The 19,244-nt window shown below is 37.9% G+C and overlaps 2 protein-coding genes across 9 annotated transcripts in view; one reads left to right on the forward strand and one right to left on the reverse strand.

Annotated features, from left to right (window-relative positions):
• Positions 1-19,244, forward strand: part of LOC145440652 (kelch-like protein 8) — a 328,197-nt gene that overhangs the window by 78,914 nt on the left and 230,039 nt on the right. The gene's annotated exons all lie outside the window — the stretch shown is intronic.
• LOC145440624 (uncharacterized) overlaps positions 1-19,244 on the reverse strand; it is a 54,029-nt gene that overhangs the window by 8,773 nt on the left and 26,012 nt on the right. For 2 of the 8 annotated variants that reach the window (XM_080318303.1, XM_080318301.1), the window contains exons 20-36: positions 16,203-16,372; positions 16,022-16,132; positions 13,868-14,095; positions 13,725-13,811; positions 12,237-12,375; positions 11,078-11,247; positions 10,896-11,006; positions 10,160-10,387; positions 9,510-9,587; positions 8,247-8,379; positions 5,734-5,903; positions 5,563-5,673; positions 3,489-3,716; positions 3,312-3,389; positions 2,104-2,236; positions 1,070-1,239; positions 894-1,004 (exon numbers count right to left, since the gene is read on the reverse strand). In XM_080318303.1, coding sequence (XP_080174429.1) covers positions 894-1,004; positions 1,070-1,239; positions 2,104-2,236; positions 3,312-3,389; positions 3,489-3,716; positions 5,563-5,673; positions 5,734-5,903; positions 8,247-8,379; positions 9,510-9,587; positions 10,160-10,387; positions 10,896-11,006; positions 11,078-11,247; positions 12,237-12,375; positions 13,725-13,811; positions 13,868-14,095; positions 16,022-16,132; positions 16,203-16,372 — 2,456 coding nt within the window. The remainder of the gene's footprint in view (positions 1-893; positions 1,005-1,069; positions 1,240-2,103; positions 2,237-3,311; positions 3,390-3,488; positions 3,717-5,562; positions 5,674-5,733; positions 5,904-8,246; positions 8,380-9,509; positions 9,588-10,159; positions 10,388-10,895; positions 11,007-11,077; positions 11,248-12,236; positions 12,376-13,724; positions 13,812-13,867; positions 14,096-16,021; positions 16,133-16,202; positions 16,373-19,244) is intronic. The other 6 variants (XM_080318302.1, XM_080318308.1, XM_080318304.1 and 3 more) reach the window with 6 other exon arrangements.

Here is a 19,244-nt window from a genome sequence, read left to right on the forward strand (position 1 = left end):
TTTTTGTGAATCCAACATTTTCAACTGCAATAACTTTGCTTCTACTGGTAGGATGTGAAATTTATGTTAAGCATAGTTTTTTTAGACAACTTGACAAGTACATGGGGTTCACAGTAAAATTTGAACATTTTAGTTATATTTTTTATATTTTAAATTCAAAATTTTCAAACTCCTGTGCGTTCACATCTACCAGTTGAAATCGAGAGAAATTTCGTGTGCAGCAATTTTTAGGCAACCTAACAATGTAATCAGTGAATCCCCAGAATCCGGGAAAAAAGAGTTATTTTTGAACAACCCCACTGAGTATATTACAGCAGACCTGTCATAGAGCACACTACCACGAGAGGAGTCAGATTAAAATCAATTATACCTTAGCATCGAAAATATTAAATTGAACACACCCAAGAAACCAGAACACTTCCAAAATGAGTCATCCTCACTCATACAGGGAAACTTATGATCAGCTATCAAGGTTCCAGAATATGTCAAAAAAACTAGTACAGGAAATGACGGACACCATGCACAATGTGCGCAAACAGTTTAACAATGACTCGAGGGGTATGGAAATTAACATTTTCAACATCATGAACACTAATACAGGTCGACCGATCGGTGGTTGGTTCATACTAAAACAAACCGGGATATTCTTGGCTGACACTCGTCAGGGGCAATTGTTAGCGACTAGTAGAGAATTGAAGAAAACATTGTATATCAACAATATATATTCGGATTATTGCAATCTAAATATTTTTCAATTGCATATTACTGTTGCATAACAATTCAGTCTAAATTGAAATTTATTGCTGATGAGATTATGCATGACAATTGAATCCTTTTGCACTGAGTTGCCCAAGAAGGATCTTCCAGCTGTTGCTATGAATTTTCATACATACCGTGTTGACATCGCTCTCCGGAAAACCCAGCTACGCAAAAGCAAGTGTATGACTCCGAACGAGAGACGCAAGTTCCTCCGTTCATGCATGGTTCCGACGCGCACCAATCCTCTGAAATCATCAAAAATGATTTATTTGTTGCATTACAACATCTCATTACGCAATGACATTCTCACCGCAATTGCTTCTCCTCAATTCCACATATTTCAACTGTACCTCACTCGAAGCTACGAACTGATACCGAAGATTTTGTTCGTAAAGAAAGTTCACAGACGAAGTGAGCCAAACATTTCGCTTCTCTTGTGGGTGAGACGTCCAGGCTACGTGGTCTGACTGATTCAGGACCCTGTACGCATAGCACAAATCACACTACTGACACCCAGATCCTTTGCCTGGAGATTGCCGAAAGTTGATGCTATCTCAACTAGAAATTCTTCAGCTATTCCAAATTAGAAGGATAATTGTAGGTGCACAGTAGGGCTGTTCAAAAATAACTGTTTTTCCGGATTCCAGCCATTCACTTATTAAATTGTCAGGATAGCCTAAAAAATGCTGCACACCAAATTTGGTTTAATTCTAACAAGTATAGGACTCCGCAGATCCAATTAAAATTTTTAATTTATTAGGGAGAATTGAGAAAAAAATTTCAAATTTTTCTGCCAACCCCATGAAATTGTTGAGCTGTCTTCAAAGACGATGCAAAACAAATTTGACTCGATTCCGACCAGTAGAAGCGGAGTTATGTGAGTTTTTCAGTGATAATTCTCGGATTATCCACCGATCAAGGAAAACAGAAATGGCATTAAATTAGATTAGAATTAGATTATCGGCATTTCGCTCTAGTTAAAACAGTGAGACAACTAGAATTATATATTTGTCCAAGTCTGGCTATGAGCCAACTATCCAGGGTCTTTTTTTGCAGTTCCTGCGTAACATGCTCATTCGGGCCGAGAGCCAATGGTCGAGCGCGATGAAATATTAGGCTGTCGTAACGACCAACCAAATTGAAACCACCTACTGAACTCATGTTTCATGTCTGTCATTTGAAGAGCTTCTTGGAGGTAAAGAACTTCAATATACAATTGAATAGTATATTCATATTGAAATGAACCCGAATATTTTCGGCTGACACTCGTCAGGGGTAATCGTCATTTGTCATCGAAATTCAAGAAAACATCTCACTGATGGAATTAGATTCTAGATCACTCACATGAATTGTAAACCTGAAAATGCGCTTTGATTGAGAAAGTATTGAAACACCGCGCACAAGTGACCTTCCGCCGTGTAATTTTCATTAATGGGGGGCGAAGTCAGCGATGAGTTGTCCAGTAATGCGGTAATATCTGGAAAAAAATTATTGATGAAAAGCATTCTCACATTTAACGGCTAAGCGCTGGATCCAGATCTTCATAGTGGTTGTGGCAAACTTCTTGTCTGAGCCCACACCTTTATAATCTAGAACTACTCACTTTACAAAAGGCGCAAGTAGAGCTAGAACTATATGCATTTTTTCCAAATCATCATCTAGAACTAGAACTAGAACTACTCCAAAATGCAGTAGTTTGTTCGAGTCTGTGTGAGATCCGTAATGCTTGACATGCTAAACAACTTCTATAGACCTTCTGAATTCAATTCAATCCAATCTTTTATTAACAATTTCGTCATTTCAATACACCACAAGACTGCAATACAATGAAAGGTAGGGAGGTGTCGAAACGACTGGAGTAGTCTTAAAAATCAGACACCCACCTTGGCCTAGGCGATGTAAGAAGGAGGCATGCACACTAGGGCTCTTCAAAAATGACTTTTTTTCTCAAATCGTACTGGCTGCTTGATAAAATTGTTAGGTTACCTAATGTAAGCCTACACACAAAATTTGGTTCAATTCCAGCCAGTAACCGCTTTGCTACAGTAGAAGAAAGTTTCTGTTTATTATATAAAAATAAATAATAAAAAATTTGAAAATTTTCTGTTCACCCCATGAAAGTGTTAGGCTGTCTATATAAACGATCCTCACCAAATTTGGTTCAATTCCAACCAGTGAAAGCGGAGTTATTGCCGTCGAAAAATTTGGATTCGAATAAAATAGTATTTACGGTGACCGATTCTTTGTTTATTCATTATAATTGTGCTCACCGTAAATACTATTTTATTCAAATAAAAATTCATTTTTGAAGAGCCCTAATGCACACTGAATGAAAAGTAAAAGAAGATAATATAAAAGGGCAGGGGACAAAAAGAGGCGGCATGTGTCGGAAGCCGAGCTCGATATGTCGGGTCATGGTCCGGTAAACTTGAGAGCTGACTAGTATAGAAGAAATAATGAGTAACCCAGATGGAAGTCACTTTAAGTCGACAAAATGATCAATTAAATTAATCCAATTCACACAGTGGACTGGATGCAGTCAGAACACTTACTAGTACGCGGAACGGACAATTTCCATCCTTGGTTCACATAACCGCAATAGTTATTTGTAAATGTGCAATTCGCATCAGCTGAAAAAAATGACGATCCCAAAATATAATCCGTTATACAGACTATATACAATGCTCCTGTGCAGTGCGCATTCTTGACAAAAAATTTGCTTTACACACCTTCACAACCAATATTTTTGAATGGCGGTTGCCAAGCGCTCTTATTGTCCGATATACTTTGACAAGTTGACGTGAAAGATGTAGACGATTCTCGACCGGTAAATGTATAATTTTCAATGCATTGGTAAGTGACATTTGAGCCACGGAGAAGCAATCCTGATTCTACTTCGTCTGTCACTTTTTCTTTGGTGAATGAGAGGGAATCAGGGGGTGAACTACACTTGATATCTGGAAATAAGAATGATCAAGTTTAGCAAATGATACATTTCATTTTGATTGAGTAAAATTCAAGTCATTTTTGTGCAGAATTCGAACCCTGCAAAACCGTGCGATACGGCTGATCTCATCTGTACCTTTACGTACCAATTTATCGCCTTACTACCGTAAGCATCGAATTTTGCGAGTTGATGAACTATATCGCTTCGAAGTATCAAAAGTTGTTCACAAATATTTTTCCAATAGACTGCCTCCTGTGTTTGATGACTTTTTCATACCTGCTAAACATGTCCATTCCCATTACACGAGATCCTCGTCAAAGGGAAATATCTACTTACCCCCACCCAATAGCAACCTAACTAAGAGATCTATCGACTATTCGGGACCTATCATTTGGAATGCATTATCACCACATATCCGTGAATTACCTTATGATAGATTCAAAAAAGCCCTACTTGATCACCTCCTGTCGTCACACTAACACTGTTGCCCTACCTCGCCCAGACATTGCTTCATTGATCATTTGCTACCATCGTTTGATTTTTCTTCTATTTTCCTTTCTTAACTAAACATTTTTTACAGCCAGACTGTTCAGAGTCAAGTGTACCTGTTTGATGCTGGTGTGATCAGACTAGATGACCTTCACGGTCTTATCGATCATTCCTATCTAATACCGAATACTGTGCACGCATATTTTCTGTACCGCCATCACTGCCGTTTGTTATGTATTTTGGTTGGATGAAAATATAGACTCTCTCTCTCTCTCTCTCTGCCTATCGATGGTGGCAGATATCGTTATGCGGCATCCGACGTCACTATATAGACCAGGGGTTCTAAACCTGGGGGCGCGCTCCCCTTAGGGGGCGTGAAACATCTAAAGGGGGGCACGAAGAATCGGTCACCTGAAAATTTTTTTCGGGCTTCGCGCGATTTACCTCCAATGCACATGTGTTTCTCCCCATATAGACCCAATTTTATATAATTTTTCTCTCATCAACATTCATAACCTTTCACACCACCAAATAATCTGTTGAGGTTGCTAGCATCCCTGTGGGATTTGGTGATATGACGATAAGGGGGGCGCGGAATTTTTCATCATCAAAAAGGGGGGAGTGTCTAAAAAAAAGGTTGAGAACCACTGATATAGACTAAATAATATTTTCGTGTTGAAATTAACCCGAATATTTTCGGCTGACTCTCCTCCAAGTACAGAATTGCTTCTTGGATGTGCAAAACTTCAATATTCAATTTAATAATATATCCATATAGAATTCAACCCAAATATTTTCAGCTGACACTCGTCAGGGGCATTATAATCACCATTCGTATCACCAATTATGACGTCAGGTGTATCAAATTTCGAATAATCGAGGCGAGCGGATAGCTTAAATCTCAATACACTATTTTAGATTGCAGAGCATATAACAGATGGGTAATATTTAATTCAAATCTATATATTGCTGTTGCATTATTATAAAATTAACAATTGTCTATTCTTTCTTCCTAGATTGCAATTTTGCAGACTGAAATTATTGCTGAGGTCTACAAGATGATACATAAATCATCGGTGAACTAATAACTGGTTTTTTGAGTATTGGCGCATTTAAAAAAAATAGTAGCTGAACAACTAGAAAACATGTGTCTTTTAGCTTGAATCGTGATACCGGTGTTCTGTTGTGTGACGTCCTTGTAGACATTGCTATCTCAGAGTCATAACTACTAACAGTGGTGTAGCCAGGGGTAGGTTTTGGGGTTGAAATCCCTCCGATTTCAAACTCAAGACCCGGTCCTTTTGAAATGATTCCGATAAATTTTTACATCAAATTGTCCAGCTGATTCTACGAAATTTCATACAAACCGTGTTGACATTGCTTCCCCGAATACCCCGCAACACAAAAGCAATGGTACGATTCCAAATGAGAGACGCAAGTTCCATTGTTCATGCATGGTTCCGACACGCAGAAATCCTCTGAAATCCTCAAAGATTATTTGTTTGTTTGCAAGATATATTGTACAATTTTATTCTCACCGCAATTTCTTCTCCTCAATTCCACATATTTCAACCGCACCCCACGTGAAGCTCGAAACTGATATTGAAGATTTCGTTCAAAAGGAAAGTTCACAAATGAAGTGAGCCAAACAGTTCGCTCCTCCTGCGGATGAGACGTCCAGGCTACGTGGTCTGATTGGTGCCGGTCTCTGTATGTATTGCAAAATTATTCTACAGATTAGATCCCGACCGATCGGTTTTATGATAATACCGAATCGACATCAGAATTTGAGAGAAATATCGGTATTGGCCTTTACAGATAAAAAAAATCTGCAAAAAAATCTGGGAGAAGAGAACTACACTCTACGACTGCCAGACTGGCAATATTCATCTATTTATCATAGTTTACAGGTGATGGGATGCAGCCTTTCTAGTAAAGTAGTTATTTATTGCCCGAGCATAGCAATGGCTGTTGCAGCGACTCAGGGTTATTACATTTCTGGGAGTAGAAGTATAGCTAACCAAAGTATTATAGGTTTAGCTGGCTGGCTACTTAACCGGGAATCCCTGTTCTCCTGGTGAGATCTTCTTAAGATGCAGATATTACACAAGACATACAACTATTTTTTCAGACGTTGATACCAGTAGGTTTAGCAAATGAGTCTAGCTGATTCTCTCGAATCAGTGGTTTTATAGTAGAGGTAAAGTACGACAGGCTGTCTCTCGGTTACGAGACATACATGGTTGGACGATAACAGGGATCGCCTGCACTGTAAAACAGTTCAAATATTGCTGTAAAGTCTTGAAAACGCACCTTAACCTAGGTGCGTATCTTTTGAATATCGGTTTAAGTTGAAAAATCTAATATCGGTTGGGCACTAATACTGATACTCAGATTCCTGAGGATCGACTGTTGCAGCTTTCATTTGAAGTTCTGGAGCCTACGATTCTCTGCTGCCAGAAGGAGCGCCTCTACACTATCACTATGTCTAAGTTTTTGTGTATTTGATTTATAATTATTTCAATACAACTGCCTGAAATACTCTCGTCAATGGTTTTCGAAGTGTGGGTAGCAAATAGGGCTAAGAAAAATCGAGTCAGTCCTAGCCAGAAAGGGGAGTGGTGCAGCGAGAAGGGGGGGTTGAAAGCCCTTCCATTTCAAACTGGCGATTTTCTATCCAATATTTCTTAGCTCATTTGCAATTTATTAAATCGGTCTTAGCAATAATCGAGAGTAGACGACGGCATGTGATCTCAAATTGAGGTAGTTATTCATTTGAACCCAAAATGTAGTAATTGACATCTCATTTTTGGCCTGAACTTCTGCAGAACTCAGATTTGAGCATTGATCTAAAACAGCAGTTCTCAACCGGGGGGTCAGCGAAGCAATTTCTGGGGTCCGCGAGACCTCTAAATTTGCAAAATGATTGATAACCTAATTTGTAATTTTTTAAATTAGAGAAAGCAAAAGCATGAGTCAGTTTTCCTCCACAACCGCTAAAACCTCATTACTCACATCATCAGAATATGCGTCTGACATGAAATATCCTACTGTGTAAATTCATTTTAATTGCCAATAACCTACTAATACAAACATATTGCTCTGTCCGGACGTTTTGTTGGGGTTCGTGGAAAAAATTAAAATATGGAGATAGTAAGATCAATCAGGGTGACTTCGTAATGTTTGAGAAACCTTTTCGATTTGAAGTTGTCAGTGTCATCAAATTAGTTAACAATCGTTGACAATCTCAATGAAGGGATTGAAACCTCGCCACGAAATCCATTTTATCATGTGATATACATAGCCACTATTCCAGAATAGCTTCAAGATGAGATGCTAGATAAAAATGACTAGGCTGGACGTGATATGTTCATTAAAAATATGTTTCTTCGTTATGGGGCCTTAAATGTTGCGATAACACCAAAAGTGTTGTCGGCAGCGTTACGCGTTAACGTTACATTAGCCTCCATCTATCTTTGCGGAAATGGATTTTCGGCACTCGTGCATATCAAATCGAAGACGCGTATTTTCAAGACCACTTACTTCAAGAATTACAGCTGCAAAATTAGCTTTGGAATAATAAAATTCTACCCAATTTCTACATAAATAGTATGTTGTTATTTTCAAGAAAAGTCATTGTTGCTGTTTATAACAGCCTACAGTTCATATTCGCACAAGACAGATGACGGTCGCACAAAAATTTAGCTAAATTTGAACTAAAACTTGAGCGTCCGCAAGGGTGCGTGACGGTGAAAAAGGGGTCCGCGAAGCCAAAAAGGTTGAGAACCACTGATCTAAAACGTTCACAGCTCAACTGTGCAATGGCGTTCATGACACCACCATATATCAAGTGCTTCCAGACAGTGCAATCTGATGTCCAAATCGAGAGTTACATTGTGCTAGGAAACATGCAAATTCATAACAAGTACCAATAATTGTCCTTGCCATCTACTTAACCAATAGCAAACACTGCCATAAGGCACCAACTAACCCGAAACGAAAATTGGAGAAAACACAACTCACTTATCGAACTGGATTCTACATCACTCACATGAATTGTAACATTGACACTGCATCCCGGTTGATTAAGTATTGAAACACAGCACACAAGCAACCTTCTATTGCGTAATTTTCATTCAAGGGGGGAGAAATGAGTGATGAGTTGTCCTGTGATGCGCTAAAACCTAAAAAAAAAAATATTGTTGAAAAACCATCTCGAATGCAACAGGTAAGCGTTGGAGCTCTCTTCAAAGTGAAGAGAGAGAGCCTTTATTTTTCATCCAACCGAAATACATAACAGATAGCAATAGAGACTATGTGCCAGTTGTGGATCCTTCTGATCCTCTTCAAATCATTATTCCAATCAAATTTACAATATGGCAGCATCTGTTGGGGGGCTGCCAGTGTTAACGCACTGAAGCCACGGCAAAAACCACAACATCAGGTCCTATGACCTTGGAGGTCAACTAGTCTGATCACACCCGCATCAAACAGATACACTTGTCTCGACAGTCTGGCTCTAACAAATGTTATTTATAAAAAGAAAATAAAAAGAACAAAAATTGAAAGATGGTACCAAATCAATAAAGCAATGTCTGGACGAGGTAGGGCAACAGTGTTAGTATGACGACAAGAGATAATTAAGTAGCTCGTTTTCAAATCTATTACAAGACAATTCATGGATATATTGTGGAAATGTATTCCAGATGATAGGTCCTGAGTAGTCGATAGATCTCTTAGTTAGGTTGCTATTGGGTGGGGGTAAGTAGATATTTCTCTTTGACAATGATATTGTGTTCTGTAAGTGGACATTTTTAGCAGGTATGAAAAATAGATGATGCAAACTATTAAAAAAATATGTGTAGGCCTATAACTTTTGATACTTCGAACCGATACAGTTCGTCAACTCGCAAAATTCGATGTTTACGGCACTAAGGTGATAATCTGGTGCGGAGATGTACAGATGAAATCAACCGTATTGCACAATTTTGCAGGGTTTGAATTCTGCACAAAAATATTCTGCATGCTTTTTCCCATACTACAATTTCATATTGCAGGTGGCAGTGGAAAAGTGAGGAATAGATGTAGATGTCGGAGGGGAAACCAAAGATTCGAGACGGGTCATTACTCCCACACATCGAGTCTGAAACGTATTGTCCACGATAGCAAATGTCCGGAACGTCTGGCATTATAAGCAGATTCTATGGACCTCCTAAATGAGAGAAATAACGGTTAACCCTGCTAGAACTTGACAAAAGGATGACTTGAATTAATTCAATACATACAAAAGAATGGATGCAGTCAAAACACTTACCTGATTCCAATCCTGTCCTTTTCCATCCCTGGTTGGAATAGCCGCAATCGTTACGTGCAAATGTGCAATTCACATCAGCTAAACGAAACAAAATGATGTCAAATGCACTGAAGCGGCTCCGGTATAGGTCAGGGTTGTAACCAAGTCACAAGCTTCCGAGTCACAAGTCAATCTCACTTTTGTAGTTTTGACTCGAGTCAAGTCGAGTCATTTTTGATTCACCACGATGTCAAGTCCAAGTTCGTGAGCAGAGGGTCGAGTCCAAGTCATTGTGTCACTGTTTTATAGTTAAAGTCGGGTTCAACCCACTTTTTCAACTCTGCTCAGGTGATATCATAATATACTAATTTTCCTCACTATAAACAGTTTCTGGCCCTATTTTTGAAGTACCAGCACTGATAGACGAATACCAATAATGTGGTAACTTTACTATTCTTCGTAGTTACAATGAAATGCGTGTCTTGGCTGTCCTAGTCTCTTGCGCATGACTCGAGTACACAATCAGTCAATATACAAATTGACTCAAGTCGAGTTGAGTCATTTTTATATTTGAAAAAATGACTCGAGTCAAATCGAGTCACTAAAAAATCGCGACTCTGGTATTGATGCAATTCCCTTGTGTGGTCTAGAAAAAACGTTACCTCGCTCACCTTCACATAGTTCATTTTCATACGGCGGTTGCCAAGCGCTCTCACTGTACGATATTCTTTGACAAGTTGACTTGAAAGACGTAGACGATTCTCGACCGGTAAATACATAATTTTCGATACATTTGTACGTGACCGTTGAGCCACGGAGAAGCAATCCTGATTCCTTGTTTCCAATCACTTTGTACTGGGTAGATGGAAGGAATTCGGGGGGTGAAGTGCATTTGATATCTGGAAGTAAGAATTAGTCATAATAATGATCCTTACAGATCAATGAGTTCTTTGTGCTTCTACAAACTACTGGGTTTTCAAAATCAGCTTCTAGAACCAGAACTAGACCTTATAAATATTCAAAACTTACTACTAGAACCAGAACTACTCACTCTTACAATCCAGGTACTAGAATTAGGACCAGAACTAACGACATTCAAACCTAACCACAAAAATCACACCCCTGACTACGTCACTGTCAGTAGCGATGCCTCCGGGCTGGCGATGGCTGCAAGAACATGGCAAAACTGAAAATTCACAATCACGCTAAACTGCTTGGCAGCTAAATATTTTTTTTAATGTGCAACTACAACTGGAATACTCACTTTACTCCTCAAGCAGAACTAGAACTATAACTACTTGAAAGAGCAGTGATTGGATGAACGTCATCTAACTACATTAGTAGTTTGTACAGTGCACAGTACCATTTACTGATATTTGCGACAGGTGAGATGTTCATAAAACTCACCATTCTGACATCGATCTCCATTGAATCCTAACGCACAGAGGCAGACGAAGTTTCGCAAACGATTGCGACAAGAACCGCCGTTCTTACATGGCCGAGACAGACAGAAGATATCTAAAAATATTTTGAAACGGCTCGCAAATGAATGAAAAAAAACGATGATCAGCAAAATAAATTCAACTCACGACACTCTGCCCGTTTCACTTGTATTTGCTTCAACGTTGCCCGTCCAGAGCCCAGAAATTCAAATTGGATATGACGAGGGAAAGGAATGTTCAAGAATGACACAAGATCAACATCTTTGTTCTCCAGTGGATGCGATGCCCATCCCTGGTGTCTTTTACCAGACTCGTCTCTAAATAAAACCATCAAATACAAATTTTTTGAAAAGTAAGTAGTTTCGCCCAAAAACTGGTCAAGTCGTAGTGTTTACACATAACAATTTGAGCAAGTGGACAAAAGCTGCTTGAACACATGGAAATATTAGAGCTACAGTCGAATCCACTTAATTAGCACTCCGGATAACCCAAACAGTAGAGTTGTTAAAAATAACCTTTTTTTCGAATTCCAGGGTATCTCTAGTTAAATAGTTAGGTTGCCTAAAAAAACGTTGTACTTCAAATTTGGCTCAATTCAAAATGCTAGGTGACAAGGTGCAAATTGTACTGCCTACTTGATGAAATCGTTAGGTTACCTAAAAATACTCTGCACACCAATTTTGGCTCAATTCCAACCTATAGAGGCCTTGCTATAATAGAATAAAGTTTTGGATTTATTTAGGAAAAATAAATATAAATTTTTCGAATTTTACTCTCGACCCCACGAAATTGTTATGTTGTGTAAAAGAGCGATGCATAACAATTCTTTCTCACTTCCAACCTATAGAAGCATTGCTACAAGAGAAAAAAGCTGTGGATTTATATAATAGTAGTACTCAAGGTGGCCAATTCTCACACTAATTATTTTTATAGATCTACCCACCGTAAATACTATGATTGGAAATCCTAAATTTTGAACATTAATAACTTCGCTCCTACTAGTTGAAATTGAGCCAAATTTGTTGAGTATCTTTTTTTCAAGCAATTTAATCAGGTAGCCAATGAAATTTGAATAAAATTTATATGTAATTTTGTGAAATAATTCCAAAACTTCTTCTTTTGTAGCAATGCTTCTATAGGTTGGAATTGAGCCAATATTGGTGTACGGAGTTTTTGTTAGACAACCTAACAATTATATCATGTAGCCAGTAGCCTACAAATTGCAAAAAATATTAGTTATGAACAGCCCGAAGCAACACTGTGGCCTGAAACCTACAATGACAGTAAGCTAAGTGAACCCACTCACATCTCTCGTAGTTGGAGACTGGACCCGTCATGAAGTTTGTATGCAAACACAACACATATATGTTCACCAGGCACATAATCGACATTTATCTTTGGGGAAGTAAGCACAGATGTAGGTCGAGTTGCAACTATTCCGCGATCTGTAAAATAACGCATTCATCTCACCATAAACTTGGGCAAAAAACTACAAAATGAAAAATAATACAGGAACAGGCAAAAGCCGAGAATTCTGATCAGGGATTTCAAGGAATCCCTGATTCTGATATTGGAAAAAATTTATTGGATGATGCTGTTTCTACAGCTTTTTGGAGGTACAGAACTTCAGTATACAATTGAGTAGTATATTGATATTAAAGGAACCCGAATATTTTCGGCTGATACTCGTCAGGGTTAACCATCAGCAGCTAGTAGAGAATTCAAAAGAACATTGTATATCAGTGGTTCCCAACGTGGGCGATATCGCCCCCCAGGGGGCGATTTGGCGGTCTAGGGGGGCGATAGGGGGGCGATGACGCGTCAAAACGGCTGACCTTTTCTTTTTTAGTCAACCACCGGAAATCTAGTTACAAAAGTGTCAAATTAGACATCGAGCCGTAAAAGCTGACCTTTTTTTTGTTTTTTTTTCAGTCAACCCGCTGGCGATTACAGTTTGTACGCCCAATTTTCGGAACACAAAATTTGGGGGGCGAAGATCGGGGTTGAGCTTGAGAAGGGGGCGATGGGTCGAAAAAGGTTGGGAACCACTGTTATATATCAACAATCGTATCACAAATATGACGTCGGACGTCGCCTCACCAGCATGAAATGTCGAATATGAGAGTGTTCAATCCAACAAGTGTTTGCCAAATGCAAAATTTATGGCCTTTGATTGTTCCGCATCAATCTTGAGCTCACCCTTGACTCATCCGCTCAAGATTGATGCTGAACAATCAAAGGCCATAAATTCTTGGCAAAAACTTGTTGGATAATCCCGCCTGTGCAAAAAAAATTATCGAGACGACAGATTTCGCGTACTCGAAAAGGGTCGTTCACACTTTCATTTGTATCGACTTTCATCAAAATACACCAGCCAAGGCTGTGTCAATACAGCGAGTTCGTGTATCATCAAAAAAGAGTACATTGTATTTGACATTTCATGCTGGTGACGTCATATTTTGTGATACGATTGTTGATATACGATGCTCGATTGAATTCTACTAGTTGCTGACGATTACCCCTGACGAGTGTCAGTCGAAAATATTCGGGCTCATTTCAATATCAATATAGCGTTCAATAGCATATTGAAGCACCGTACATCCAAGAAGCTCTTCAAATACAGGAATATTTTTAAAAAATACATCAATATTTTGAAAAGATTTTTCGTGTGAATTGTAAAAAAATGCACCACTTCAATGTACATAGAACAAAGTCTATCCAGTTGCTTCAAAGTTTGTAATTTGAAAGGTGAATGTCATGCAGTGATGGCATGAGATGAGCATAAAATACTTACGTTGATAATCCTCAAACCCCCACCCTACGTTAGTATATCCACATGTTTGTCGGCTAGAGTGTCGCGCCAACGAGCAGTTCAGATCGGCTGTTTGAAGACAATAAGATCTCATTTTGTTCTAAAAAGCACTGCACTTTACCTACCTTCACATCTCACATTTTCAAACGATGGTATCCAAGCACTCGTGCTGTACGATGTATTTTGACAAGTCGAATTGAAAGAAGTAAAGTATTCTTGACCAGATAATTTATAATTTTCGAAACATTTGTAAGTGACAGTTGAGCCGCGAAGAAGCAATTCTGATTCTGTATTTCCAATCGCTTTGTGTTCGCTGGATGGAAGGGTTGCAGGCGGCGAAGTGCATTTGATATCTGGAAATGAGAATAATTATAAGGATGGATAAACACTAGGGTTGTTCAAAAATAACTTTTTTCCCGGATTCCGTAGATTCACTGATTAAATTATTAATTGGCCTATAAAAACGCTGCACGCCAAATTCGGCCTAATTCCAACTGTTAGATGTCAATGGAAAGGAATTGGAGATTTTGAATTTATTATAAAAAAAAATTAATAATAAGAAAATTTTAAACTCTACTCCCAACCCCATCAAATTGTTAAATTTTCTAAAGAAACGATGCTTGACAATTTTGTAGAACCTGTAGAAGCAAAGGTATTGCAGTTGCAAATTTTGGATTCATAAAAATAGCCTGGACGGCAGGTAATCCCAGAATTATTAATAATAAAACTCAAATACCTCTGCTTCTACGGGTTGAAATTGCATCAAATTTGTTTTGGATCGTTTTTGTATACAATTCAACAATTTGATGGGGCCGACAGTAAAATTTGAAAAAAATTAAAATATTTATATGATAAAAAATTTTCAAACTCCGGTGCGTTCATCTCTACCAGTTGGAATCGAGCTAAATTTGGTGCGCAGAATTCTATAGGTAAACTAATAATTTAATCAGTGAATCCACGAAATTTGGAATTTTTTTTATTTTTGAACAACCTTAAGGGGACTAGCAAGTCAAGAAGCGTTTTTTTTCAAGTTCCCACCAAAAGATTACATGTTTCGTCCGATATATGGTTTGACCGTTAGAACATATATGTATGTATATTATCTCCGGGTACAAATTTGTTAGATTGTTGTCAGTTGTCATTCAAGCATTCTGGCACTCATTTTTATCATTAAATCGGTAACACTTGTTCATTGACTTTTTACTTTGCAAATGTTTGTAAGTGTTTTTCTCAATTATAAAATTTCATTACGTCGCATCACGGTAAACCCACAATTTGTATGATATATTTGTCCTGAATGATTTTTTGAAAATATGACATTCAGACCTGTGGTATGCTAAACTTTTTTGACATAAGTCTACCGTGTCAAAAGTTACAGAACTGCAAGCAAACTTACAGCAAATTTATGACAAAAATTTGAATTTTCAATTTCAAAATGAAATTTCGCCTAGATGGGTATCACATAATCCTTCAAATTTTAGCATAGCCCAGCACTGTCCTTGTACTTCCTAATGAAGGTGCTAGATTGGAAAAAGGGCTTCACAATTTTGATATTTTGCATTCCCCGTATCGGTGCATTTTCTGTCCTTCAAATTTACAATATGCCACAATATACAGAGTAGAACTAATTTTTTTTGTATGCAGCATAGCGATTACTGGCTGATGTGCAAAATTTCATGGTGATGGGGATAGCCATCCGCAAGTTGGGTTTTTGAGTTGCTAGTCCCCTTAATACACACTCAGGATTTGTTACTCGTGATAAAACATAGTAGGCTACCATTAAACAGGGTGTAACCAAGTCACAAGGTTCCGAGTCAAGAGACAATTTTACAGTCTGACTCGAGTCAAGTCATTTTCAATTAACCACTGAGTCAAGTCCGAGTCCAAGTCAGGGATCAACGGGTAGTGCCCAAATCATAGTGTTCACTGTTCATTATCGAATTGAACTCGGGTTCAGCTCACTTTTTTGAAACTATTGTGTGATGACAAAGTCTCGCATTCATATTATACTCATTTTTCTCACTCTTAACAAGTTTATTCAAACAAATGAAATGTTCTGGGCCTATTTTCAAGTATCAGACCTGACACATGACACTTGAATTCAAATCAAATAGGATACTTCGAGTCGTATGACTTGGTCTGGTAATGCGGAATGACTCGATTACAAGTCGAGTCAATACACGAAGTGACTCAAATCGAGACGAGTCAGTTTCCATTTTTAAGAAAATGACTCGAGTCAAATCAAGTTAACGGGACATTGTGACTCGAGTTTGACTTACCATTCTGACATCGATCTCCGTTAAATCCCGGCGCACAGAAGCAGACGAAGTGTTCCAAACGATTGAGACAAGTGCCGCCGTTCATACATGGGTCAGGCAGACAGAAGTCATCTGAAAAGATATCCAAATGGAGTATGGCTCAAAAATGAGTAAATCGATGATCTAAAAAATTTCAACCCACGACATTCAGTCCGTCTCACTTCTATTTCCTTCAAGAATACCGACCCAGAACCCAGAAATTCATATTTGGGACGACTGGAGATCTGGATGTTCAAGAAGGATTTACGATCAACTAATTTCTGCTCCTGTTGATGTGATGTCCATGTCGGGTATCTTCTACCAGACCCGTCTCTAAATACATCATAAGAATGTCCTTAGCTATTGATGATGTTACAGCAACTGCTATCGGGCTATATCGTTGTGCTAGAATCAAAGTAGCTTTACTCCATTTTTCAAATTTCTTGAAAATCAAGATTTTATAAGATTTTCATTTTTTCAGCCATATCTTGGCCATGATTATGCTTGTCAAATTGTTTCTCAATGCCAACCATGGTAAAGATACGAGTAAATTTTCCCAAAATGTGTAACATCATTAGGGCTGTGCAAAAAGATTTTTGATTTTAAAATTGTTCTGGCTACTTGATGAAATTGATAGGTTGCCTAAAAACGCTGCACACAAATTTTGGCACAATTCCAGCCTATAGTAGCATTGCTATACAAAATAAAAGTTTTGGATTTATTGAATCAAAACATATCTGAAAATTTTTCAAATTTAGCGGCTAACCCACACAAATTGTTCAGTTATCTGAAAAAACAATGAGTAACAAATTTGGCTCAATTTTAAACAGTAGAAGCGAAGATAGTGGAGAAAAAAATTTTGAATGTAAAAAAATAATATTTACGGTGGAAAATTATTTATTATAGATCCACCCACGGTAAATATTCTGATTTGAAATCCTAAATTTTGTGATCCAATAACTTTGCTTCTACAGGTTGGAATTGAGCCAACTTTGTTGCGCATTTGGGCAACCTAACAAATTCAAGGGGTAGAGAGTAAAATTTGAAAATCTTATATATTTCTTTTTATTAAATAAATCCAGAGTTTTTTTCTACATAACAATACTTCTATAGGTTGGAATTGAGCCAAAATTTGCGTACAGCGTTTTGTTAGGAAACCTAACAATTTTATCAAGTAGCCAGTAAAATTTGAAAAAAGCTATTTTTGAACAGCCCTAATCGACATAAGTAACTTTGATTTTACAGCGACGATATACGGAAAGCCAGTGACAAAAAATTTACATAGACACTGTTGGCATGCAGATTGCTCAGAGCCACAGGTAATGAAAGTAGTCAACGATTCTACTCTCAAGTAAATTTTTCTCAATTACAAGTAGAATAGCAATTTCAAAGGCATGTCAAAACTACTTCAAGTAGATGTAGAGAATGAAAGGTCTGAAAATTATTTCAGAAAAATAGATTTGGTCAAGTTAATCAGAGGAGGCTACGCTTGAGATTGCAGAATTCAATTCAATTTCAATTCAATTTAGTCTTCTTCAACAATTCATTGCACCACAAGACTGCCATACAACGAAAAAATAGGAAGGTGTCAAAGGAATGAAAAGTAAAAGAAGATAATATAAAAGGAAAGGCGACAAAATGAGGTGGCATGTGTCGGAAGGCGAGATCGATATGTCAGGTCGTGGTCCGGTAAAGTTGGGGGCTGACTAGTATTGATTCAGTAGAAATTGTTTGTATTTCGACTTGTATGTGGACAATTTGGACAGGCTCGAATACTGTCAGATAGCCGGCGAGTTACTGTTTCACACTGCAGTTCGGCATATTTGATAGAGCTTTGATCTTTTTTGTCTACCATATGGTAGTTGGACAACGTGGACACTCGTGTGTCGTACTCATGCACTTTTGATAACGATGTAAAGAAGTCATTGAAGTTTTCGAGGTAGTCACCATATACTTGGCAATTTCTAGTTTCTGCATATCTTTTATGTGTAGGACACCGAATCTTTTGAGCAGTGATCTGTTGGACACACATCCAACCCACTTTGAGTAATTGTGCACTTTTGATACCGATAGACTTATCTTATTAAAGAATCTGTTGAAGTTAGTTTACTGAAATTGAAAACTGCTGATTTTGAAATATTTACTGGAAATCTTGTTGTCTTGACTAAAAAAAGGTCATCATTAGGGCGATTTCTTTTTGATCAGTCAAAATAATGTAAAAATTTTGTCAAAATCTTACCTTTAGGTCAAAAAATGTCAAACTTGTTTACAAAGTCCAAAAATTGTTGCAACCTGCATTTCGTTTCTATCATAGATTTTGCACTGTCGGTGAACTTATCAGTTGACATTTTACATCTTGTAGCCTACTTCATAGGCCTACCGTTGAAGACGGCCCATTGTCTGCTCATTGTGAATCATAAACATTCAAATGAAACAAATTGGTTGACATGGTGTTATGCTCAACGTACAGCGATATCCTAACTGAAGCAAGACTGCGTGGGTATTGCATGGTTCTTATATCAAGAAGCGCATCATGACAAATTGTGATGTAAACACCATTGTCAGAATGAAGCAACACGGTGTGTCACCTTCAGTGTTGTCAGGCAACAACTGCTACTGTTGAACGTTCTTTCTCTATTCTTGGCAAGCTACTTGGTAAGACACCCGAGAATGTGGGAAAGTATCTGTAGTTGTATACGTTGTACTACAACAAATTTTAATTATTTCTACCATAATATGTGGAGTAACTAATGGAATTCTTCATAGGGACAGATCTCGTTCAAATGAAGTTTTTCATGTAAAAATTTGTCAGTTTTTATGTCAAAAAAGTTTTTTCAGGCCAAACTACTTCGTAAGGACAGACAGTTCCTACCAGAAATGAAGATGAGTACTGGTAGTACAATTCTAACATTATGTGGGTAAACAACTAATTTGCATATACATACGTTAGATCAAAATTTTGTCAAAAGTAAGATTTTTACAGTAAAAAAATGTGAAAATTTTGATATTTTAGGTCAAAATCTTCCGTTTTTTAGGTAAAAAAAATGCCCTACTCATCACATTGGCTCGAATTCCTCATTACACGCTTTTTACCGTGCTTCTATGGTGGTGACCAGGGCTTTGGAGCAGCCGTAAATTTAAACTGCTCCAGCTCCGGCTCCGGAGCTTTCTTCTATCATACACTAGCTCCGGCTCCAGCTCCGGA

Source organism: Botryllus schlosseri, chromosome 6 (genome assembly GCF_051294905.1).
Source record: "Botryllus schlosseri isolate E-star chromosome 6, Bs_hap1, whole genome shotgun sequence".
In the NCBI taxonomy this organism is placed as follows: domain Eukaryota; kingdom Metazoa; phylum Chordata; class Ascidiacea; order Stolidobranchia; family Styelidae; genus Botryllus; species Botryllus schlosseri.